This window comes from Pelophylax lessonae, assembly GCF_965119305.1.
Source record: "Pelophylax lessonae genome assembly, chromosome: 4".
NCBI classification, from domain to species: domain Eukaryota; kingdom Metazoa; phylum Chordata; class Amphibia; order Anura; family Ranidae; genus Pelophylax; species Pelophylax lessonae.
The window spans coordinates 600540233-600564619 of NC_138771.1; the positions used below are offsets into that span (position 1 = coordinate 600540233).

The 24387-nt window shown below is 45.9% G+C and overlaps 1 protein-coding gene across 1 annotated transcript; it reads right to left on the minus strand.

The window, feature by feature from the left end:
• Window positions 1-8228: 8228 nt before the first annotated feature.
• YIPF2 (Yip1 domain family member 2) lies at window positions 8229-24163 on the minus strand. Its single transcript, XM_082252984.1, has 8 exons — window positions 24025-24163; window positions 21071-21213; window positions 20115-20195; window positions 18260-18347; window positions 13949-14065; window positions 13660-13826; window positions 12296-12478; window positions 8229-8593 (listed from the first exon to the last, which is right to left on the minus strand). Exons 1-8 carry the CDS (start codon window positions 24053-24055, stop codon window positions 8498-8500), a joined length of 906 nt encoding a protein of 301 aa, XP_082109110.1. The 5' UTR covers window positions 24056-24163; the 3' UTR covers window positions 8229-8497.
• Between the last annotated feature and the right edge of the window lie 224 nt (window positions 24164-24387).

Genomic DNA, 24387 nt, shown 5'->3' on the forward strand with positions numbered 1-24387 from the left:
GTGGGTCAGGTGGTGATACACGCTCCATGGTTAATTGGAGCCGCACCGCTGGAGCATCACAAGAATCGGCGACCCCGTGGCGCTGTATAGCAGAGGAAGGATTGCATACCTACAGAGACTCACCACCCCATAGCTGGAGAGCGACAAACAGCCTGCCACACTGCGAAGGAAGAGGAAGGGCCAACACTTGAGGCCCCTGTAAACACATCAGTGCAAACTGATGAGCGTAATCAGAATTTCATCCTTGGACCAAGGCAGCACAATGTCTTGGGCCAGCCCTTACCCTCTCTATTTGTCCTGTTTCCATTATCATTTGAAAGTGAATGTAAAAGAAAGTTTGGGTTGTCATCAAAACGGTAAGGGCTCTTTCACACGGGCGGTCCGATCAGATCCACCTGTCAGTTTTTTAGGCGGATCTGATCGGATCCTCCATACAGCTCTATGGGGCAGCGGGTGTCAGCGGAGACACCTCCGCTGACACCCGCTGCCATCCGCATCCGATCCTGTGCTGAAATCTGGACGGATGGAAACCCTATTTTTCCATCCGTTCAGTAATCGGAGCGGATCGGATCTGATGAGAGCGGACAAGCGGTCCGCTCTCATCCGATCCCCCATAGAAGGCAGCGGGTGCTGAGACACCTCCCTCTCCGCTCTGCAAGTGGAGACGGAGCTGTCATCCGCCGGCTCAGCGGGGATCGCGGATCGATCCCCGCTGAGCAACACGGATCCGCCTACGGAGGCGGACCGTGTGAAAGAGCCCTTAGAGAGGGGAAATATTCCAATAGGGACACTGGTTCTGGTGACATTCCTTCACTTTGAAGGTATTTTCTTTAATTTCCTGTTTTTGGCTGTGGAACTGGAAGTGAAGGGAAATCTCCCTAATGGGACACATGGCCAAACAAAAACTGACAGGCATTATAACTCTATTTCTCTATCCAAAAATGAGGAAAAAATATGTTTTTCCTTAGAAATTTGCTGTGGCTTACTGCGAAGGCAGATTCAAGGGCATCTGTAGTGGGATCACATGGAGGCTGCCATTGTTGGCCTTTCTTTTAAAAAAAAATAAAGTAACTAAAAATAGCTGTTGCCTGGCTGACTGATTCACCTGGAACAAATATGTGAAGCTCTAGCTTTGTAATATGCATGTTTGTTTCAGGGCAACATCTCAGACAAGTATGGAAGCCAGAGGGAGCCAGGAATCTAGTAGAGGTCTGCAATAACAGCCATTCACAGAAGCGACATCATGACGTTACTTCCGGCGCTGGCAGATGTAAACACTGCCATTTTTTTTTTTTTGCTGGGAAACAGATTGGTTTTTGTTTTTTAAGCTCAGGCTTTCCAGCCTAGAGGAGACAGCTGGGGCCTTAAGCTCCTCTAGGCTGATTGAGTACAGGTGTATGTGGGGGGGGGTGGGGAGGGTTGCTCAACCTCGATAGTCTGGTCTCTTTTTTAATATATATATGTCTTTTAGGTCATAGCTGCAGCAGCTTTAGAAATACATGGGTATGCTCCCCCAAATTTTTTGCCTGTTTATTATGTATTCGGTCTGACCAGACTATCGAGGTTGAGCAACCCTCCCCACCCCCCCACATACACCTGTACTCAATCAGTGTCCACCATCAAGTGGATATAGGAGGAGTCCCCTGTAGTGCATTTGCACATCTTTCCCAGCAAGGAGTATTATCTCCAAGGGTTAGAAAGGCTGGATTCATCTCTTTTTCATGGATAGTGTAGGACCCACTGATAATGGGGTACTTTGACGCAGTAGTGGGCTTGAGCACGATATGGCCATATGGTGGGACCAAATCCCCATTTTTATTTATGGATTGTCTTCAGATTTGGTAGTAATTTCTTTTGCATTTGCGCGCTATTCTTTTTTAATATATATGTCTTTTGGTTCATAGCTGCAGCAGCTTTAGAAATACATGGGTATGCTCCCCCAAATTTTTTGCCTGTTTATCATACTAACAAGCCTACAATCGGCAGATCGGTCGTCTGCCGAAGCTTTTCAGCCGACGATCGGTACGTGTGTACGGGCCTTTAGAGAGCCCAGATCTCTCTGTAAAGAGGACCTGTCACGCCCTATTCCTATTACAAAGGATGTTTAAATTTCTTGTAAAGGGAATAAAAGTGATCAAAAAAAAAAATGTAGGGTGTAAAAAATAAATTAATAATAAAAAAAAAGAAACGTAAAGCTCCCTTGGGCGCAGAACCGAACGCATAGGTAGGTTGTGCCCACATATGTAAACAACGTTCAAACTACACATGTGAGGTATCGCTGCAAACATTGGAGCGAGAGCAATAATTCTAGTGCAACTCCTCCTCTGTAACTCTAAACTGGTTACCTGCCAGAATTTTTAAAGCGTAGCCTATGGAGTTTTTTAAGTGCTGAAGTTTGGTACCATTCCATGACTCTGTGCAATTTAAAAGTGTGACATGTTAGATATCTCGTTACTCAGCATAACATTATCTTTAACATTATAAAAAAAAAAAAGTTAGACTAACTTTAGTGTTTTGTTTTTTTCAATAAAGTTTTCCTCCAAAAAAAATTACGTATGGCATACAAAATTGCAACGCCTGCCATTTTCTTCCCTAGGGTCTCTGCTAATATATATAAATAAAATGGGGGTTCTGAGTCATTTTTACATGTAGCAGAGGAATTCCAGACTCAGCCCTGTATGGAAGAGGTTTTAAATTAAGTCAGAAATTCTGATCAGCACCGTTGTTCCAGGTCAATGGTTCAGAAGAACTTCCTTTGGGATGGCCCCTTCCCATAAAGAGCATAGCTTCTTTAACCACTTGCCGACCGCCGCAAGTACATATACTGCGGCGGTCAGCCCCGGGCCAGGCAAAGTGACGTATATATACGTCACTAGCCTGTCACCGGCTTGTGAGCCAATAGCGGGCGAGCATGCGCCCGCTGAGGCGTGTGCCCGCCCCGGCTCGTTCCCTAAGAAGTCAGTGCGTGTGACCGGCGGACCCGATGTCCGCCGGTCACTCGCGATCGTTCACCGGGAAGGGAGAAAGGCAGGCGGCTAATGTAAACAAGCCGCCTGTCATTCTCCCCTGTGTAAAAATGGAGATCAGACGGTTCTACTATGTAGGACCGTTGATCTCTGTTTTTACTAGGGATGCACCGAAATGAAATTCTTGGCCGAAGCCGAAGCCGAATAATAATGAAATGCTTGGCCGAAGGCCGAATACCGAATGCGGTGTTTCGCATTTTTTAACATTAAATATGCCCATTAGCGTGCCCCTTAACATAAAATATGCCCATCAGAGTGCCCCTTAACATAAAATATGCTCATCAGAGTGCCCCTTAACATAAAATATGCTCATCAGCATGTCCCTTAGCATAAAATAAGGGGCACGCTGATGGGCACATTTTATGTTAGGGGGCACTCTGATGGGCACATTTTATGTTAGGGGGCACGCTGATGGGCACATTTTATGTTAGGGGGCACGCTGATGGGCACATTTTATGTTAGGGGGCACTCTGATGGGCAAAACAAAACATTTAAATCAGCGTTGCTCTTAACATAAAATATGCCCATTAGCGTGCCCCTTAACATAAAATATGCCCATCAGAGTGCCCCTTAACATAAAATATGCTCATCAGAGTGCCCCTTAACATAAAATATGCTCATCAGCATGTCCCTTAGCATAAAATAAGGGGCACACTGATGGCCACATTTTATGTCAAGGGAGCACTCTGTTGGGCACATTTTTTTTCTTTTTTTTTTTTAAGGGGCACTTTATAGGGCACTCTAATGTAATGAGCATGGCAAGTGGCAACAACATATGGCAGTCTGCACACTAATGCTTGTGCAGCTATCGTATTCTCCCCCAAATGTGCTCAGCTCCACATACCTGAACTGCAGCCAGGTCGGAGCCAAAAGCCGCGAACAGGGGGGCGGGGCGTGCACATAGTGTCACGCTCGCTGGACCTAGTGTGAAGGAGCCGCAGTCAGGAGCAGGGGGCGGGACGCGCGCGTGACGTCACACTCCCTACTCGCGGCCGGACAGGACACCGGCGGCATGTGAGAAGGGAGCCGGGAGCCGCAATGAGGAAGGGGAGCGGTCTGGGCGGAAGCTGACATTGTTCGGCACAAAATTATTCGGCCTTTTGACTTATTCGGCCGAACACCGAAAGTGCTATTTTCTCTATTTTCGGCCGAATAATGTTCGGCCGCCGAATATTCGGTGCATCCCTAGTTTTTACACTAGTAACCATGTCCCATCACAGTTAGAAGCACGCCCCTAGGACACACTTAACCCCTCCCTCTCCAATACAGTTAACCCCTTCCCTGCCAGTGTCATTTTTACAGTAACAGTGCATATGTATAGCACTGATTACTGCAGTAATGTCACTGCTAACCCCAAAAGTGTCAAAAATGTCAGTCAAGGGTCCGATCTGTCCGCCGCAATGTTGCAGTCCCGCAAAAAAAAATTGCAGATCACCACCATTACTCGTTAAAAAAAAAAAAAACACCAAAAATGACAAAAATCTTTCCCTTTGTTAGTAAACGCGATAACTTTTGTGCAAACCAATCAAAATACGCTTTTTGCGATTTTTTTTTTTTTTTTTTTACCAAACATATGTAGCATAAAACAAATTGGCCAAAAATGTTAAAAAATTTAGATTTTTACATTTTTTTGGGGGGAATTTCATATAAAAAAATGTGAAAAATATTGTTATTTTTGCAAAATTTACGTTTTTTTTGTTTATAGCGCATGATCAAAAAATCGCACAGGTGATCAAATACCACCAAAAGAAAGCTCTGTTTGTGGGAAAAAAAGGACGTCAAATTCGTTTAGGTACAGCGTCGCACGACCGCGCAATTGTCCGTTAAAGTCACGCAGTAAAAAATCGCAAAAAAACCCCTGGTCAGGAAGGGGGTAAAATCTTCCGGGGCTTAAGTGGTTAAATAAAAAAAAAATGTACCTTTCCCACAAGTTGTCTATAGCCCTGTACACACGTACCGACGTACACACGTACCGATCGTCGGCCGAACGATCGGCCGGCTTTTGTCCGAGGGCTGTCTTGTCTGTTGAAAATTGCAAAAGACTGCACACGAATTTTGTCGGCCAACAACAGCCGACTGCAGGAATGATGTCATGTGATGGTTAACTTTCCCTGTGTTTTTTCTTTTCTGAGCATGCCCAGTCTTGCAAATCTGCTGTCTGTCAGCCGAATTCTGTACTGACTGGCGAACAATCGGCCATTCTGGTGTCGGCATACAAAAATTTTAATGCTTGCACGACAGATTCTGTTCGGCCGAAAGTGCGCTGTCGGCTGTCGGAAGCATCATACTAACAAGCCGAAAATCGGCCGATCGGTCGTCGGCCGAATATTTTCGGCCGACAATCTGCATGTGTGTACGGGCCTTATGAGGGGGATTTACTGAAACTGGTGCAGCTGCACATAATAGCCAATCAGCTTTTAACTTCAGCATGTTCAATTAAAGAATAAGTTAACTTTTTAGAAAAAATAAATACCGGTATATGCACATTTTATTTTTTATTTTTTGCTGGTAAAAAAAATAATGTACAATTATTTATTTATTTTTGTGGGGCCTGTAAAGCATTGCACCAGCAATTGGCAGATCTCCTCCATATTTTTTCGAGTATCTGTGTTCCCATACAATCTGACAGAAAGAATCAATGAACTAACACAGCGCCTTGGTAGTTCATCGAGAACTACAAGCCAATAACCGCATAGGGTGTCAGGCTTGTAGTTCATTCACAGAGAGCTGTGTGAATGAATGATGTGGCTGCATGCCCATGCAGAGTCTAAAAGTGACAGCTAGTAAGGGTAACATTTCCCCATACTGCTGTCACAGGGAGCGCAGAGATTGGCCAGCGGCTGCAGCATAGGGAACATGTTCCACCCTAAAAATGGGTGTAACCTGTTCATAAAGGTGAACTTATCCTTTAGGCCCCTTTCACACATGGTAGTCCGTCTGCGGAATCTGTTTTTATCAGCGGGCGGGGGGATCGATCCGCCGATTCCCCGCTGAGTAGGTGGATGGCAGCTCTGTCTCCGTGCTGTGTGTGGAGACAGAGCTGTCAGGTCCCCATTCTTCTCTATGGGGGAATCAGATGAGAAAGGACCGTCTGTCTGTTCTCATCCGATCTGATCCGCCAGATGGATGGAAAATAGGGTTTCCATCCGTCCTGATTTGACGGATCGGATGTCAGTGGACATGTCTCCGCTGACATCCGATGCCCCATAGAGATGCATTGGGCATCCATTCAGATCCACCTGAAAAACGGACAGGCGGATCTGAACGGTCCGCTCGTGTGAAAGGGGCCTTAAGCGTTGACAATAAAACCTGGAAGCTGATTGGTTACTATGCACAGCTGTATCAGTTTATGCGATCCAGTTTTAGTATATCTCCCCTAATAAGTAAAGAGTAACCCTGCTGTGTGCAACTCCCTGCTCCCAATAGTGGCATATAGAGAAGACTGCTGCATACTTGTTCTGAGTCATTGACCTAAAGAATAAGTTCACCTTAACAAAAAAAAAAATGCACGTGTTTTTTTCTGCATGTAAAAAAAAAAAGTGTATTTACTGTTTTTAGTATCTGTATTTAGTAGCCTGTAAAGTATCGCACCCGAGATCAGCAGTTTGCAGGTGCAATGTATGGCTCCTGCTGACTGTCCATGTTCCCCGCCCAGTTGTGCTTTTTTTCAAATTGTAACATCAGGTGCGGGGAGAAGATCCTTGACTTTTGCTGGGAGGGGGGAGGAATCAAGGGAGGAGCTGCAGGAGCTGAATCATGTTCCATGTTCCTGAATGTAAACTTTATCTAGTCTTTAGCCATCTTGAGTGCCTGTAGAGGGGGATAATGTCAGTTCAGTGCAGGTGTGCAGTCAGCCTGGCACACAGGCACAGTGCTGGAATGTAAATATCTCCGTATACAGCTGTGGCCAAAAGCATTGAAATTACATTATTTTTCAAGACCTCTGCAATTCGTCCTGGCATGCTGTCAATCAACTTTTGGGCCACATCCTGACTGATGGCAGCCCATTCTTGCATAATTAATGATTGGAGATTGTCAGAATTTGTGGGTTTTTTTTTTTTTTTGTTCACCCACCTCTTGAAGTTCTCAATGGGATTAAGGTCTGGGGAGTTTCCTGGCAATAGACCCAATATTTTTATCTTTTCTTCTCCAAGCAACTTAGTTATCGCTTTTGCCTTATGGCATCATGCTGGAAAAGGCATTGTTCCTCACCACACTGTTCTTGGATGGTTCAGAGAAGTTGATCTTGGAGGATGTTTTTGTACCATTCTGTATTCATGGCTGTGTTGTTAGGCAGAATTGTAAGTGAGCCCTCTCCCCTGGCTGAGAAGCAACCCCACACATGAATGGTCTCAGGATGCTTTACTGTTGGCATGACACAGAACTGATGGTCCCTCTCTTCGGCCAAGGCTTTTTTTTTTTCCCCAGATGCCCCAGTCGGAAATGGGATTCATCAGAGAAAATGACTTTACCCCAGACCTCAGCAGTCCAATCCCTGTACCTTTTGCAGAATATCAGTCTGTCCCTGATGTTTTCCCTGGAGAGAAGTGGCTTCTTTGCTGCCCTTCTTGACACCAGGCCATCCTCCAAAAGTCTTCTCCTCAGTGTGTGTGCAGATGGACTCACACCTACCTGCTGCCATTCCTGAGCAAGCTCTGCACTGGTGGTGTCCTGATCTTACATCTGAATCAACTGTAGGATATGGTCCTGGTGCTTGCTGGACTTTCTTGGGCACCCTGAAGCCTTTTTTTTTTTTTTTTTTTTTTTTTACAAATGCAGTGAAAATGTTTTTTTCATAGAATTAAGTTAATTTTCATGGCAAAGAGGAACTTTGCAATTCACCTGATCACTCTTCATATCATTCTGGAGTATATGCAAATTGCCATCATAAAAACCGAAGCAGCAGACTTTGACACAAATATTAATTTCCACATTCTCAAACCTTTTGGCCACGGCTGTACACTGTACTGTGACCAGGCAGGTACGTGTATTTTATTGCAGAAGGGATGTTGATGTCTCTTTTGCAATAAAGAACTTGCCTGTTCACAATTTTTAATTTCAGCTTAAGGTACTGAAGTGTCTGGATGAGCAGAACTGGCAGGGAACTGATAGTTTTAAAAGTGGAGTTGAGCGGTAGCAGGCACATAGATGGTGCAGTACAGTGGTGCCACCTTGTGTTGGAAGGGTTATGCCAAGTATAAATTTATTAGAAGAAAACAAATGGTCTTTATTAACCAAGCCTTAAATTATCTTCATCAGTAAAGAACCATAACCAGTAAAAATAGAGAAATAAATTTGTTGAGCCGAGTGCAACAGATCACCATCCTCTTCTGTGGGTAGTCACCCCAACCCCAATGTTCTATACACAGTCTAAGCATAGGTGGTACAGCAGCCAGTATCGGTCACCCAGAGTAGGCTGCTGCAGTGTACACATTTGTCCATTTAATAGTCATTATAAATCTGGGAGGCAATCACATCTTCTGTGAAGTAGTGGGAGCTTTCGGTGTGGTGGACGTTCCAACAAGTGCTTCTGGACTGTGTTCTTCCACTCTTGTGAAGAAGTATTGCTGGAAAGACAGAAGACACCCGTTATACAAAAGACTGCTGTACATTCTTGCCTGTAACTACAAACAGCGGCAATCCTGACCTAAGCATGGAAGTAGATTTCTACGACCAAGAGATATAAACTTGTTCATTACAAGAAAAAAAAAAAAACAAGAAGACTGTCTTCTGTACAGTATGCAGAGCCAAGTTACTGTCCACTGCCACAGAAAAGGCCTGACAAGAACTAGTGCAGCATTACGTCCTGTGAAATAGTCCCATCGCACACGTTCCTTTGGAATAGGTGTGTGCTGAGGCAACCACCTGCTGGGAGCCGGTATCAACACAAGGTTAAAGCCCAACTCCAACAGTATACAGCTCTGTGTTCGGGCAGTTGGATGGGGACTTCAGCCACTCATGGGAAGTGCTGTATTCTTTGAATGAATACAAAGCTTCCTCTGATTGGCTGAAGTAGAGATCATGATGTCATCAGCCTGCCTCTCCACCTCAGCTATTCAGAGGAAGCTTTGTGTTTATTCAAAGAATACAGCACTTCCCATGAGTGGCTGAAGTGCCCATCCGACTGCCCGAAAACAGAGCTGTATACTGTATGTACCTGAGGCTACATACAGGTAATACAGAACACCCAGGAAGTGCAGTAAATATTTCTTATGGACCACCTTAACCACTTGCCTACAGGGCAACTTTACCTCCTTCCTGCCCAAGCCATTTGTTAGCTTTCACTGCTGTCACATATTGTATGACAATTGCACGGTCATGCAGCACTGTACGCCTATGACATTTTTTTCCATGCCCATAGAGCTTTCTTTTGGTGGTATTTAATCACCACTGGGTTTATTTTTTTGCTAAATAAACAAAAAGACAGAAAAAAAAAAAAGTTTTTCATAGTTTTGCAAACAGGTAATTTTTCTACTTCACTGATGTGTGCTGATGAGGCTGCACTGATGGGCACTGATAGCTGACACTGATGAGGAGGCACTGGTTGGCTGCCCTGATTATCAGTGGAGATATGCCCTTTACATAAGTCAGGTTACCAGCTCTCCTCTCCTCCCTCAGGCTGTCAGCATGAGAAAAGGAATGCCAATAACCACCTTCTGTGTACATCATAATAAGCTGCGATTGATCACAGGTAATCACGTGGTAAAGGGCTGCTGTGATTGGCCCTTTACCCCGATCTGTATTCCGCTGTATCCCTAAGGACACAGTTATCACAGAGGGCGCGATCATGGGAGGACATCATATGATGCAATAAAAGACTAGATCATCTTTGATCGCCTCTTTGGCCTTGGAGGACCGGAGTGATGTAATGACGTCACTTCCGGGCCAGGGTTGAAGTAGACATTTTTTTTTTCATCTTTTGCTTTTAAAGGTAAAGGAGAGATTTCTAGCAGTGGACCTCCTCTGTAACTATAAACAGGTAATTTTAACACGTCAACTATGGAAATTTTGAGGGAATTTTGTCGGTCGCCATTCAATGAGCGTGCGCAATTTTAAAGTATAACATGTTGTTAGGTATCCAATATACTTGACATAACATCAGCTTTCATATACATATACACACACATATATACATACACATACTAAAAAAAATAAAAAATTAAAGGAACACTTTTTAAACAGAGTATAGCTTCAAGTCAATTAAACTCCCGGGTTACTGATCTGGTCAGTTAAGTAGCAGAGGGGGTTGGTAATCAGTTTCAGCTGCTTTGGGGTAATGAAATTAAAAACAGATGCACTAGATGGGCAACAATGAGACAACCTCACAAAATAGAAATGATTTACAGATGAAGGCAGCTTTTTTTCCCTACTTTGCATTTGGCTAGGGTCAGTGTCACTTCTGGTAACATGAGGCGATACCTGGACCCTAGACCCTATAGAGGTTGCACAGGCAGTCCAACTCCTCCAGGATGGCACATCAATACGTGACACTGCCAGAAGGTTTGCTGTGTCTCCCAGCACAGTCTCATGAGCATGGAGGAGATTCCAGGGGACAGGCAGTTATTCCGTGGAGCTCAATTGGCATTTGCCATTAAACACCAGAATTGGCAGGTGCACCACTGGCGCCCTGTGCTTTTCACAGATGAGAGCAGGTTCACCCTGAGCACATGTGACAGACATGAAAGGGTCTGGAGAAGCTGTGGAGAACATTATGCTGACTGTAACATCGCTCAGCATGACCGGTTTGGTGGTGGGTCAGTGATGGTGTGAAGAGGCATATCCATGGAGAGACGCACAGACCTTTACAGTCTACTCTAGACAATGGCACCCTGACTGCCATTAGGTATCGGGATGAAATCCTTGGACCCATTGTCAGACCCTACGCTGGTGCAGTGGGTCCAGGGTTCCTCCTGGTGCACGACAATGCCCGGTCTCATGTGGCGAGAGTATGCAGTCAGCTTCTGGAGAATGAAGGAATTGATACCATTGAATGGCCCCAACATTCGCCTGACCTAAATCGAATAGAACTCCTCTGGGACATTATGTTTCGGTCCAGCCGAAGCCGCCAGGTTGCACCTCAGTCTGTTCAGGAGCTCAGTGATGCCCTGGTCCAGATCTGGGAGGAAATAACCCAGGACACCATCCGTCGTCTTATTAGGAGCATGCCCCGACATTGTCAGGCATGCATACAAGCATGTGGGGGCCATACAAACTACTGAGTACCATTCTAAATCGCTGCAATGAAAATTTCAGCAAAACGGACTAACCTGCTGCATAATTTTTTCACTTTGATTTTTGGGGTGTCTTTGAATTCAGCCCTCTGTAGGTTGATCATTTTCATCAAACGATGTGGCATCCTTTCCTTCCTAACACATTACCCAGTCCATACCAGTATAAATTTCCAGCATTACCAGTTTGGTGGTGGGTCAGTAATGATCTGGGGAAGCATTTTAATGGAATTCAGCCCTCTGTAGGTTGATAATTTTAATTTCCATTAAAAGATGTGGCATTCTTTCCTTCCTAACACATTTCCCAGTCCATACCAGTATAGATATCCAGCATGATATTTTTCCCCATTGAGATTTGGTGTTTTCAAAGTGTTCCTTTCATTTTTTTGAGCAGTGTATAAAGTTTGGGGATTATTAGTAATTTTCTAGCAAAAAATACCGATTTAAAGTATAACTAAAGGCAAAATGTTGTTTTTTTTTTTTTTTTTAGTTTTGGACAAAGTGGAGATGGATTAGAACCTGTCAGTTTTTATTGCTGTATGTGCCCCTGTTAGGGAGATTCCCCTCTCTATTTGTCCTGTCTACATTTATTATAGAAAGTAAAAAGAAAATCTCAAATTTTGGGATGTTCCCATAAAAGTAATAGGGGGGAAATCTTCCAATGGGGACACTAGTTCTGGTGACCTGGGGGTCCCCAAGGAATTCCCTTTATTTTCAGGGATTTCCTCTCACTTCCTGTTTGGCTATGGGACAGGAAGTGAAGGGAAATGTGCGCAATAGGACACAGATGGTGAAAAAAATAAAATCTGACAGGGATTATTACCCTCCCTTACTCTATCAAAAATGAAGAAATAAGTTTTGCCTATAGTTCTACTTTAATCTTGTAAACAAAAAGTGGCAGAAAAAAGCCTGGTCTTCAATTGGATAAAACAATGTAAATCTGACGAAACACAATTACAAATCCTATGACAAGTAAGACAATTCACAGACATGTAGATCTCCGGTGTATTCAGATAATTAGTTCTCTAGAAGTGTACACACCTTGCAGCCCACAGGTAGCAGCACGTGTAGAAGGACCATGCTTGTTACTATCCCTATAGCCACCATCTTGTTGTCTCTGCGGATGTGAGGCCAGAAAGCCAGAACAAGGACAAAAGCAGAAAGACACATGGCCAGCAGAAGAATGATCCAGCGGAATATTTCATATGGAACTACGCAGAGAAGCTAAAAGGAAAAGAAGAACAGATGTAGTATCATTTTATTAGCTCTAACAATGTTCTAAAAATTATAAACAGAAAAAAAAGAAACGGTCGGTTATTGCAGCCAATCAGATTTATGATTTTATTTTTACTAGAGGATAAAGCATGAAGCGTTACCTTGAACATCTCTAGAGTTGAAGGTGCGATAAAAATAATGTTTTTAAAGAGAAATCTACAGCGATCAGCCATTACATTATGACCACTGAAGGGTAAAAGTGAACAACTTTGATTATCTCATTACAATGGCATCCGAATGTGGGTGAGATATATTAGGCAGCAAGTGAATATGTTTTCCCCGAAGTTGAGGTGTTGAAGGCAGAAAAAAATAAATAAAATGGACAATCGTAAGGATTTGATTAACTTTGACAAGGGCAAAATTGTAATGGTTAGACTGGGTCAGAGCAACTTCAAAATTGCAGCTCTTGAAGGATGTTCCCGGTCTGTAGTGGTCAGGACCTACCAAAAGTGCTCCAAGGTAGAAAAACCAGTAAACCAGCAACAAGCGTTATGGGGGGGGGGGGAAGGCTCAATGATGCTCACGGGAAACATAGGCTGACCTGTGTGATCCAATCCAACAGAAGAGCTACTGTAGCTCAATTGCTGAAAAAGTTAATGCTGGTTTACGATAGAAAGATGTCAGAGCACACAGTGCATTACAGGTTTTTGCATATGGGGCTGCGTAGCCGCAGACCACTTGGAGTGCTCAAGCTGACCCTTGTCCACTGCCAAAAATGCATGCAATGGTCAATGTGAGCATGAGAACTGAACCACTGTATATAGTTAGCGAGGGAGAGCGAGCGAGCGTGAGGGAGAGAGAGCGAGCATATGTATGTATGTATGTGTATGTAAATAGTTAGCGAGAGCGAGCGCAAACAAGAGAGAGAGAGGGAGCGAGAGAGCAAAAGCATATATGTGTGTATGTATGTATATAGTTAGCGAGAGAGAGAGGGCGAGCGTGCGAGAGAGAGGGCGAGCGCGAGAGCAAGCTCGAGAGACTGAGTGCCAGCGAGCAAGTGTGAGCAAGCGCAAGGGAGCTCAAAAGACTGAGTGCCAGCGAGCGCGCGCGAGAGAGAGAGCGCACAAGAGAGAGAGAGCGAAAAGAAAAAAAAAAACATATGTGCAATTTTCATTTCTACTAATACTCACAGTTGAAGGAATGTATGCAGACAGGGAATAGCCATAGACACACACAGTCTCCATGAAGCTGTAGGTCCCCACTGTTGGGCTCACTCCTTTCCTCCACTGCAGAAATCCCCACAGAGCTAAAGGTACCAGCCAGGCATAACTGTATATGGCAATCCCAGCAACCGTCACTGTCACAGAATGAACAACACATCAGCCAGGTACCACACAGACAGCAAGACTCCCCAGCCATACACATATATCAGTTACAACCATCATAAACCACCAGGACACACATATTACTATTACTCACCTTTGTGAAATTGGGCGCTGTAGTTGTAACCTGGTTTGCCGTGCATCTGGAGAAAGGTGGCCAGGTTCCCCACCACTGTGACAGTGATAACAAGTGTGGCACAGATCCAGAAAGGCCCTGACAAATAAGGAAGACATTAGCATGTTGGCTAAAGATAAGTGATAAAACCTACTGGGTATACACATGGAAGTCTCATTCCTGCTATTTTGTCCCATTTGCACCCTTCATGTGAGTTAATTTAAAACAGAACTCTAGAAAAAAAAAAATTTGGTGGGGAAACTGCACAAATGAAATAGGTTACCTCTAATGATTTGCATTCTAGGTGCAGATGGGTGCTGCTTACTGTAATAATTATAGTTTTCTTCTTCTTAATTACTCTTCTTGTGGTGTTGAAATTGACTGTTCTCACTAGTGTACAGTGACGCGATTGAGCCATTTACTCTCCACTGACAAAAAGCCTTATATTTTTTTTTCTCCAAAGAATGCAAGGCGCTCTATTAATAGAAAAGGCAAAACTGTTGTTTACCATTCCTTTCCATTGTCTATTCATAGAACCCCTTGCATTTTGTGAAGAGACCACAAAGCTTTTTATGGATGGATGAGGGCAGAAGGAACAACACAATCCTTTCATTCTACTATAGCCAGAACTGTCAGTCACAGTGCTAGAGGCACGACTGTGGTATGCAGCAGAATGAAAACGGTCATTTCTCTTTAGTTCATTTACAGACACAGCTCCTGATCTTCTTGACTATTGGGTTATACTGCCCCCTACAGGAGTAGGGCACTAGAGAGAAAAATAAATCGACTATGCTTATGGGCAGTCCCAGGAGGTATACTCCCCCTCTCTGCTATCGGTACTCAGTTTTTTTTCTGCCTAGTCAGGAGTAAGGATCTAGTTCCTTTCTGGGATCTCTGGTCCTGGCAATTTGTTTAATTTTAGATAAGATTTTTTCCTCCTGTGAGATCTGCAATCAACTGCTGGACTGGGCGACGGGCTGGATAATCTAGATCCAGTGGTCACCCCAGTTTGCCAGCGAGCGTGCTAGGTCGGCCACGTCAAAGCCACACCTGACGGGGGCTGGCCTGCGAGTTAAGCGCCTCACAAAGGTCGCATACGTCATGGTCTCGGCCTGCGTCACAGCGTTCCTCCAGGCCGACAGCCCCCCATTTCGATGGCGAGGGGGTTCTGTCTGGTGCCTGCCTGGTTCCTGGTATGGTGAGTAGCTATCCCCCCTCTCCCCATGAAGGGTTTTGGGGTGGACGCGGGCCCCTCCCTGGGATGGTCGGACCCCGGGGTTCCCCTCCTTCCTGTTAGGCCCCCCCCCCTGGTTTTGATGGTCCTGTGGGTCATCTAGCCCCCGATCCCCCCCTCCACCTATACTGGAGTATGGTGGTTTGGCTACCTCCTGGGGCTGGGGCAGGGTGCTGTGCTGGCAACGGGGCGGGGTGCGCCGCCGGCGACTGGGCGATCGCCTGTGGGGGGAGGGGGGGCTCTTGATACGGCCCCCCCCCCCCATCTTGCTCTGTGTCTTGCCTGGGCCCAGGGAGTCTCATGGAGCCACACTGGGCCACCAATTTGTTGTAGTCTATTTTCTGTATAGGCTGGCGGCCATGTTTGTGTAGCCGCAGCGGCCATTTTGCATTTGTTTGGCATTGAAATGAATGGTGGCCATTACTTTTGGCTGTGGGAGCCCCTCCTTATCCCCTGGTGCTGATTTCTGGGCCTCTTTCCTTCCTGGACGCCACACGTGGAGTGCTTATATCCTGGTGCTGCCGGTGACTGCCTAGTGGGGTGGCGAGTCTGGTGGGGTCCTCACCCTCTCTCTGCTGCAGGATCAGGGGGGTGCTCTATGCCTGGTGGGGTGTCCCTTAGCAGTGTTTGCACTTTTGTGGGGTACCCTTATTCCTCATGGAGTCCTTGGAGCAATTTCCCCACCTGACCCCCCTCTCAGAGTCTGCGGGGCCCCAACAATCTATTGATGCACTGACGGCGGTCCTGGGTGGAGGTGGCTTTGGGCGGCAGGGTAGTAAAAAGCACCCCCCCTCCCCCCCACCTTCCCCTGCTTTATCTGTCTCCTCAGATTCTGAATCTGATCTGGCCGCCACGGGCCCCGTCCCGCGCGCCCTGAGTTCTCAGATAGTGAGGATGATTCCTCCACTCCTGTAGTGGTGCAAAAAAAGGCCCTGGTGGATGCACTGATTGAGTCTGTGTGTAAGACTTTAAAAATGGAGGACGCAGCTGAAGCTGCGGCGGAGGCACTGGTGCCATTTGGCAATCACAAGCTGCCTAGAGCAGCGAAGGCGTTTCTGTTTCCTTCCTATTTTGACAGATTTGTCGCAAAAGAGTGGGAACTTCCAAAACGTCCCTTTGTGGTCCCTAAGCGATTCGCAATGAGGTACCCATTTTAAGAGTCCCTCCTTAAGAAGTGGACTGTTCCACCGGTGGTGGATCCCCCGGTTAAATAAGGCAACCATGACTCCAGTAGAAGAAACGCTGGCTTTTAAGGATCCAGCTGACAGAAAGGCAGAGGCTGTGGCCCCCAGTATGTTCACTGTGGCTGGCTCGGCACTCAGACCAGTCTTCACCATTGCCCTAGTTTCACAAACTGACCGAGTGGGCTAAGCTTTTACGCCATGACCTGGAAGGTGAACAGCTCCCCCCTGCCTTTGCAAAGCTGATGGACCAGTTGGTCCAGGGGCTGCAGTTTATCTGTGATGCCTCTTTGGATGCGGCTCCCCTGATTTCACGACTGTGGTTCTTAAGCGTGTTTTGTGGCTCAAATGTTGGTCTGCGGACCATACTTCTAAAAAAAGCCTTAATTGATCTTCTTTTTCAAGGAGATCGCCTGTTTGGAGCTACCCTGGATGACATCATTAAGAGTCTCACAGAGCACCTTTCTTCCGCAGGCTAGTATAAGAAAGAAACCTCGCCGCAGACGTGGCCCGTCCTTCTCGGCTTACAGGAAGTTTTTTCGTCCCTCAGGGTTCGACATTTGACTCCATTAGTGCGGTCCTCACTACCGCCTTGGGATCTAAACTTGGTGCTTTCTGCTCTACAGAAGCCTCCCTTTGAAAATATTCGGCAGATTCCCCTGCTTACGCTGTTCAAAAAGGTGGCCTTCTTGGTGGCTATCATCTCTGGGCGTAGAGTGTTGGAATTGGCGGCGTTCTCTTGTCGTTCCACCTTATTTGGTGGTCCATAAAGATAAGGTGGTTCTTCTCCCGTCCGTCGTACCTTTCAAAGGTTGTCTCTGATTTCCATCTGAATGAAGACATTGTGTTGCCTTCCCTGTGTCCCAGGCCAAAACATCCTAAGGAAATTGCGTTGCATTCCCTGGATGTGGTTCAGGCTATTTGGAAGTACCTGCCAGCTATGGAGTCTTTTAGGAAGTCAGACTCTATTTGTGCTTATGGATGGGCCTTGAAAAGGACTATCCGTTTTATCTGTGACCATTTCTAGCTGGATCAGACAGACGGTGACTCAGGCCTATTCAATTAAGGGTCAGGTTCCTCCTTTCCCTGTGAAGGCGCACTCTACGCAAGCACTCAGTGCTTTCTGAGCCTTCCGTCATCAGGCGTCAGTAACGCAGGTGTGCAAGGCAGCTACTTTGTTTTCGGTGCACACTTTCAGAAAATTTTTAAAGTGGATGTGTTGGCATCTCCGGATGCTTCTTTTGGCCACAAGGTTTTGCAGGCTGCCGTTTAGAGGTTTGCTCCCTCTTTTGGGGGTGTACTGTTTTTAAGGTGGGCTCCAGTTGCTTTGGTTGAGCTCCTGTGACCTGGTTGGATACATTTTAGCCTTGGGAAATTTCCCACCTCTCATGTTTGACACTGCTTTGGGACGTCCCAATGGTCAAGAAGATCAGGAGCTGTGTCCGTCAATGAGCGAAAGAGAAAATGGGATTTTTGACTTACCGTAAAATCCATTTCTCTGATGCTCATTGATGGACAAATCACCCACCCCTCTATGGAGTTGTAATACTTCTGACACTGCTTGTAGCAAAACTTGTAACAAAACGGAGTACCTATGGCAGAGAGGGAAGTATACCTACTGGGACTGCCCATAGGCGTAGTCAAGTTCTTTTTCTGCCTAGTGTCCTACTCTTGTAGGGGACAGTATAACCCAATGGTCAGCAGTTTTGTCCCTCAATGAACATCAGAGAAAATGTCAAAAATCCCATTTTTTTTACAGTATTTAGTAGCCACTTGGGCTCTAGGATACTAATCATTAGTGGTAACCTTCTTCACTCATGCGGTTTAAAAAAAAAAGTTTTTATTTATTTATTTTTTTTACACTGGAGTCCAACTTACCATAAAGATCAGGATGATTTCGCAAATGATGTCTGACAAAATTCTTCCCAGGAACAGGCATGAAGGAAGCTCGGATCCTGTCCAGCACCTAAATCAAGAAACAACATCAGAGTCCACAACAAAAGTTATTGCCAAGCAAACCAGTCCCAGTTTTAGAGGCAATTGCCAATATCATATATATATATATATATATATATATATATATATATATCCTATTTACTGACCAATCCATGGCACAACAGGGATGCTCACTAATACCCTGTGAGCAACCGAAGCTAAGTAACTTCACACTTTAGTCAATGCCAGGAAGAATGGATCTTGCTATACATCTGGAGATATGACAGAATAGCTGCAGCTCTCCTACACACAAACTGCAATGTCCGCTCCTCTCCGCTGTCCATTCACAGAACGCCAAATGGGTTTATAAATTTCGAGGTTTTCTCTGAATGGACAGGGGAGAGGAGGAACAGACAAACAGTTTTGTAGGAGAGCCGGTGTAACGTGAGAATTACCTACCCCGTGAGAATTACCTACCCCTCGTCACTTCCGGCCAGAAAGAGCTGAGCAGCGCAGCAGTGCGCATGCTCAGAGCCGCGGATACGTAATGGAAGAACAGAGGAGCTTACTAGTGCGCATGCGCACTAGTATGAAACGATCACGGTGTACCGTGAGAAAAACCTACCGACGCGGCGCTTACATAAAACAGCTGTGCGGCAATAGGAATCATCTCCGCTCCTGTTCCGGTCACTTCCCTGCTGTCGGCAAGTAAATATAAAAGCGGCTTTCGGCTCCGTGATTTATCTTTTCATACAGCCGCTGCCGCTTTTATATTTACTATCCGAGATCAGGGAAGTGACCGGGACAGGAGCGGAGATGATTCGTATTGCAGCCCAGCTGTTTTAATGTACCCGCTGCATTCCATACAGTGCCGAGTACCGGAAGTGACGAGGGGTAGGTTTTTCTCACGGGTAGGTAATTCTCACGGAACACCGGTAGTATAGAGAAAGGTAAACTTCTCAGCACTAAAAAAAGTGTAAAGTGGTTGTGAACCTCAGCACCGTCAGTAAGACCGATGGAACCCCCTAGAGAAGGGCTTGCGGAGGCCGGTAACATAGCATAAAGGGAGCGATGGATTAGGTAAGTAAAATCCTTTTTACTGGTACCTTAGGTATAAACGCAAATTTAACCTTTTCAGTGTAAGGGAAGTTATCAAATTTCCGAGGAGTTAAGCTTTAAAAAGGAGTTATAAAGGCAGAAGGTTTTTTATCTTAATGCATTCTATGCATTAATAGAAAAACATTTCTGTGTGTAGCAGCCCTCCAGCACCCCCTAATACTTACCTGAACCTGATCTATTTCCAACGATGTCCACGAGTCCCTCGGCCGGCCGGGACTCTACCTCCTGATTGGCTGAGACACAGCAGTGGTGCCATTAGCTCCCGCTGTTGTCAAAGTCAGTTAGCCAATCAGGAGAGAGAGGGGGCAGCTCCGTGTCTCAATGGACACATGGAGCTGCAGCTCGGCTCAGGTGCCCCCATAGCAAGCTGTTTGCTGTGGGGGCACTTGACAGGAGCTCCAGCCAGGGACCCGAGAAGAGGAGAATCCGGGCCTTTCTGTGCAAAACCAAGTATAACATGTTTTTTGGTTTTTCTTTAAAACAACAAAAACAGACTTTACCACAACTTTAAGGCTAAGGTTGAGGGAAAGTGATATTCTTCCACCTGGTTTAGTGCCATGGAAAGACTCACATTGTGAACAGCACCAGGTGCCAAAACCCAACGTACGCTGCGCACTTAAGTGCAAGATGCAATTCTATAATGATGTATTCTAATTTGATCTCATTACGTGTCCAATACCTGGTAAGTGTCTACATCGAACAGGTCCTGATAGTACTGAAAGGTCCAGAAACCTGCGGTTTTCTTCTGGGATGAGAGGAGCTACAAGGAGGGAAGGTGAAAACAAACATATATTCATGATTAGGACACAGTATTCTATATCCAGCAGTATAAAGGTATCTCTGTATTTCTTGGGTCTTATATATAGGAAATTCTTCCCTGAGTGCACAGGACCCTAAATGCAGGTACCCCTCTGTACAACATTGTGCCTGTCCAGCCACAGCCTGCCATACCCCATGTCAAGCCGCAGGCTGGACTGTACCTAGATGGCCCAGTGCTCAAGGGGCCTAAAAGTGTCTATCAAAAGTCCATGCCGCTCATTGCAACAAGACGCTTTTCTATGTGTCCTCTTTTATAAATTGCTCCTGTGCTAAAAATGACTGTACATGTTTATATATATACCCCGCCATGCGTGAACGTTACTGTAGCACATCTCCAGCCATAAAATGCTGTTCCATGCTTTCTGCTCCATCCTCTACCTACAAGGCACAGCTCCTCCTGGAGGAATTCAATGAAGAAAACTTTTATATAGAGCTGTACTGAACCTGCAGAGCTCCAGCAGCTCTACTAATCCAAGCAAGTCCAGACCTAGGCCAGGTACACATGGGATGACTATCGACCAAAATCAGCCGGTACAGTAGAAACCGGCCCGTGAGTACAACTGCCTGGCCGACAGAAGACCATGTCATGACCAGCTTCTGTGGAACGAGCAGCCGACCGGCACCTGATCAGCCCAAGCAGCCAAGGACCTTCTACAGCCCTGTCCACTTTCCTTAATTTTTGTTGAGAAATCCATAGACAGACACACACACACACACACAGAATATTTATTTATATCCACACACACTTGAAAAAGCCAGATTCCCTGGCAGAGATACCAGCACAGAAAAAAGGTGGTCGGTGGGGACTGCAGTTACCTCGGTCTGATCGGTCTCGCCCTCCTCTCCCTCGCTATCGTCTCCCATGGGCAGTGTGGCATGCTGCGGCTTCGCCTCCTCAGCGGCGCTCTTGGTTGTTGCGTTTGGGTTTTCAGACAGGAGGACGGCGGCTTCTTCAAACTCTGGACAGAGAGAGCAAAGAGAAATCAAACAGCAATTCCACATAACAATCTGTCAGGGGGTTAATATGGTCCAGCAAGCCCCGCAGCTGTGCTAAATACAGAACATTTCTTCTGTATACACATAAATCCAATCATTTAAGTCTCATAGATGCTTTAAGGTAAAAGAAAAAAATAGAAGAAGTTTGACAGGGGCAGCGATAGCGTTCCTGGTGGGACTCGTATCCAAACACACCTGAGCTCATCTCTACTCCTCACATACAATACAGGACAAACAGTCCTACACTATATGTGATGCCAATGAACTGCCCAGAGCCTGGAGTGTCAGCGAGACACAAAAACAGGTGCAGAAGGGAGGAATACGATAAATATTACAGCCTCCTCCTCTACCCCCTCCAGAGCTGGGGAGTGGGGAGATAATGAGGGATCTCCACTGCAAGAGTTTCCTTTTCTCATCCCAGAGCTGGACTTCACCATCCTAATGTCATTTCAAATGCCAATATAAAATCTGCAGCTTTCATTAAAATAACCCCTGGAGGTCCTGCCAAAAAAAAGTCCTAGTTCAGGCACTTCCTCCTACAGGGTGACAACACTCTGTCTATGTCTCCCAATGGTACTCCTGGGTTGTCACATCGGTGTCAAATGTAGACTTCAGGTGCCAATTCCAGCACACATTCTGCAGGCATGGTCCACTAGTGTCACAATTAATAAAACGGCTCTGAGAAATGTAACGCACCAATCGCTGGAGGGAATGTATACACAATGTTTCTGCGGGAGATCAGCAGCACTGAGGTGAAACAAGGGATGAGGAGAAAACTCACACACACACACATATATATATATATATATATAAATATATTTTTATAGATGTGATCAATAATTAATGATTGTATCTTAACGATCAATATAAATCGACTTACCAAATGTGGGTGATATCAATAAAATAGGTTGATGTCTAAAGACTGATCAGTCCCTATCCCCGAGAGATCAATCAGTCTCTATCCCCGAGAGATCAATCAGTCCCTATCCCCAGGAGATGGACTGGTAAGAAATGGATGATATATGGAATAGTGTATGGTCACTATATATAAAGGTGTCCGTATGTTCTGTGAAGGGACAGAGGACACCGAGGAGCCAACCTGGGGTGAGTTCAGGAATTCATCCCCTGTATTACTAACTGAGAAGCAAAACGGGTTCCTAGATTACCAACAGTAGGGCTGGTCCCTATCCTGAGAGATTGATTGGTCCCTAACAGGAAAGATCAATTTGTTCCTATCCCAGATTAACAACACTGGGATTGGTATCTATAACGAGAGATCAGTTGGTCCCTAACCATGGAGATACAATAGTCCCCATACCAAAAGATCAATTGGTATCCATCCCCAGAGATTGATTGGTCCCAAGAGATCTGTGGGTCCCAAACCAGGGCGATACAATGGTCCCCAACCCGAGAGATCGATTGGTCCCTTATTAGGGAGATACAATGGTCCCCAACACGAGAGATCGGTTAATCCCTAACCAGGGAGATACAATGGTCCTTAGCTGGAGAGATCGGTTGGTCCCCAACCAGGGAGATAAAATGGTCCCTAGCTGGAGAGATCGATTGGTCCCTAACCAGGGAGATACAATGGTCCCTAGCTGGAGAGATCGATTGGTCCCTAACCAGGGAGATACAATGGTCCCCATCCCAAGAGCTTGGTTGGTCCCCATCTAGGAAGATACAATGGTCTCCATCCTGAGAGATTGGTTGGTCCCTAACGATGGAGATACAAAGGTCACCATACTGAGAGATCAATTGGTCTCCATCCCCAGAGATCAACTGGTCCCTAACCAGGGAGATACAATGGTCCCCAACCCGAGAGATCGATTGGTCCCTTATTAGGGAGATACAATGGTCCCCATCCCGAGAGATCGGTTAGTCTCCATCCAAGGAGATACAATGGTCCTTAACCAGGGAGATACAATGGTCCCTAGCTGGAGAGATCAGTTGGTCCCCATCCAAGGATATACAATGGTCCCTAGCTGGAGAGATCGGTTGGTTCCTAACCAGGGAGATACAATGGTCCCCATCCCGAGAGATCGCTTAGTCCCCATCCAAGGAGATACAATGGTCCCTAGCTGGAGAGATCGGTTAGTCCCCATCCAAGGAGATACAATGGTCCCTAGCTGGAGAAATCGGTTGGTCCCTAACCATGGAGATACAATGGTCCCTAGCTGGAGAAATCGGTTGGTTCCTAACCATGGAGATACAATGGTCCCCATCCCGAGAGATCGGTTGGTTCCTAACCATGGAGATACAATGGTCCCCATCCCGAGAGATCCTTTGGGAGTTCCCAGATTACAGACACCGGGCTGTGATTGGACGAAGAGTAAAGAAACAATCCCGGAGTCGCCGCACTAATAGAAGATACAGCGTGTCGCCATGACAGTCGGACGCTGTTGGTTGGGTGGGCGGGGCACCTTTCTTGGGATTTGGGTGATGGAATACGATTGGTCAGCAGCAGACCAAACAGCTACAAAGCCGTCTCAGGTACGGCACGTGGGAACTCAGCGACTAACATTTTATTGGTGACCCTCAGCAAGATACAGAGGAATAGGGGGGGGGGGGGGGACACCAACAACTCATTGTTTGCAGGGGACCCTCTCTGTGTTAGTGTATGGAGCGCCCCTTTAATCCACCCCCCTGTTTATGGTGTGCCCCCTGTAAGAAGTCCTCCTGTATGTAGGTGAAGAATAGTCGGACCTGTAACACCCCCCACACAGAGTTGTCACCCTTCTTCTCATACTTATCCTTGTCTCTATGGGGAATATTACCTTGGAACTGGAGCTGGTCGGGGGCCGCCATGTCAGCTGAGTGACATCTCACCAGTCACGTGACCCTCCTCAGCTCCACTCTGCACTTCACTGCCAGAGGCCGCGTCACCACTGCCTGGACTGTACCATCTCTCCAGAGGGGGGGGGGGGTTCCGTTCCTGGACACAGAGCATGATTGTGAACGCCCAGCCATGTTACACATTACTATTATTATATATTATTATTTTTATACATTATTATGGGCGACATATAAGCGCTCACACTTAAAATTACTGTGTTTCCCCTCATTAAATCATGTGTGCCCCCCCGCACAGTAGAAGTGGCATAGCCATCCCGAACTTCTTATATATAAGAAACTTTTTG

Coding starts and splice junctions, on each gene's coding strand:
- YIPF2 (XM_082252984.1), bottom strand. CDS start 24,055: ATGGCGGCCCCCGACCAGCTCCAGTTCCAAG. Junction 14,066..18,259: donor AAATCATCCTGATCTTTATG/GTAAGTTGGACT, acceptor CTTATTTGTCAG/GGCCTTTCTGGATCTGTGCC. Junction 13,827..13,948: donor CAGCGCCCAATTTCACAAAG/GTGAGTAATAGT, acceptor ATTCTGTGACAG/TGACGGTTGCTGGGATTGCC.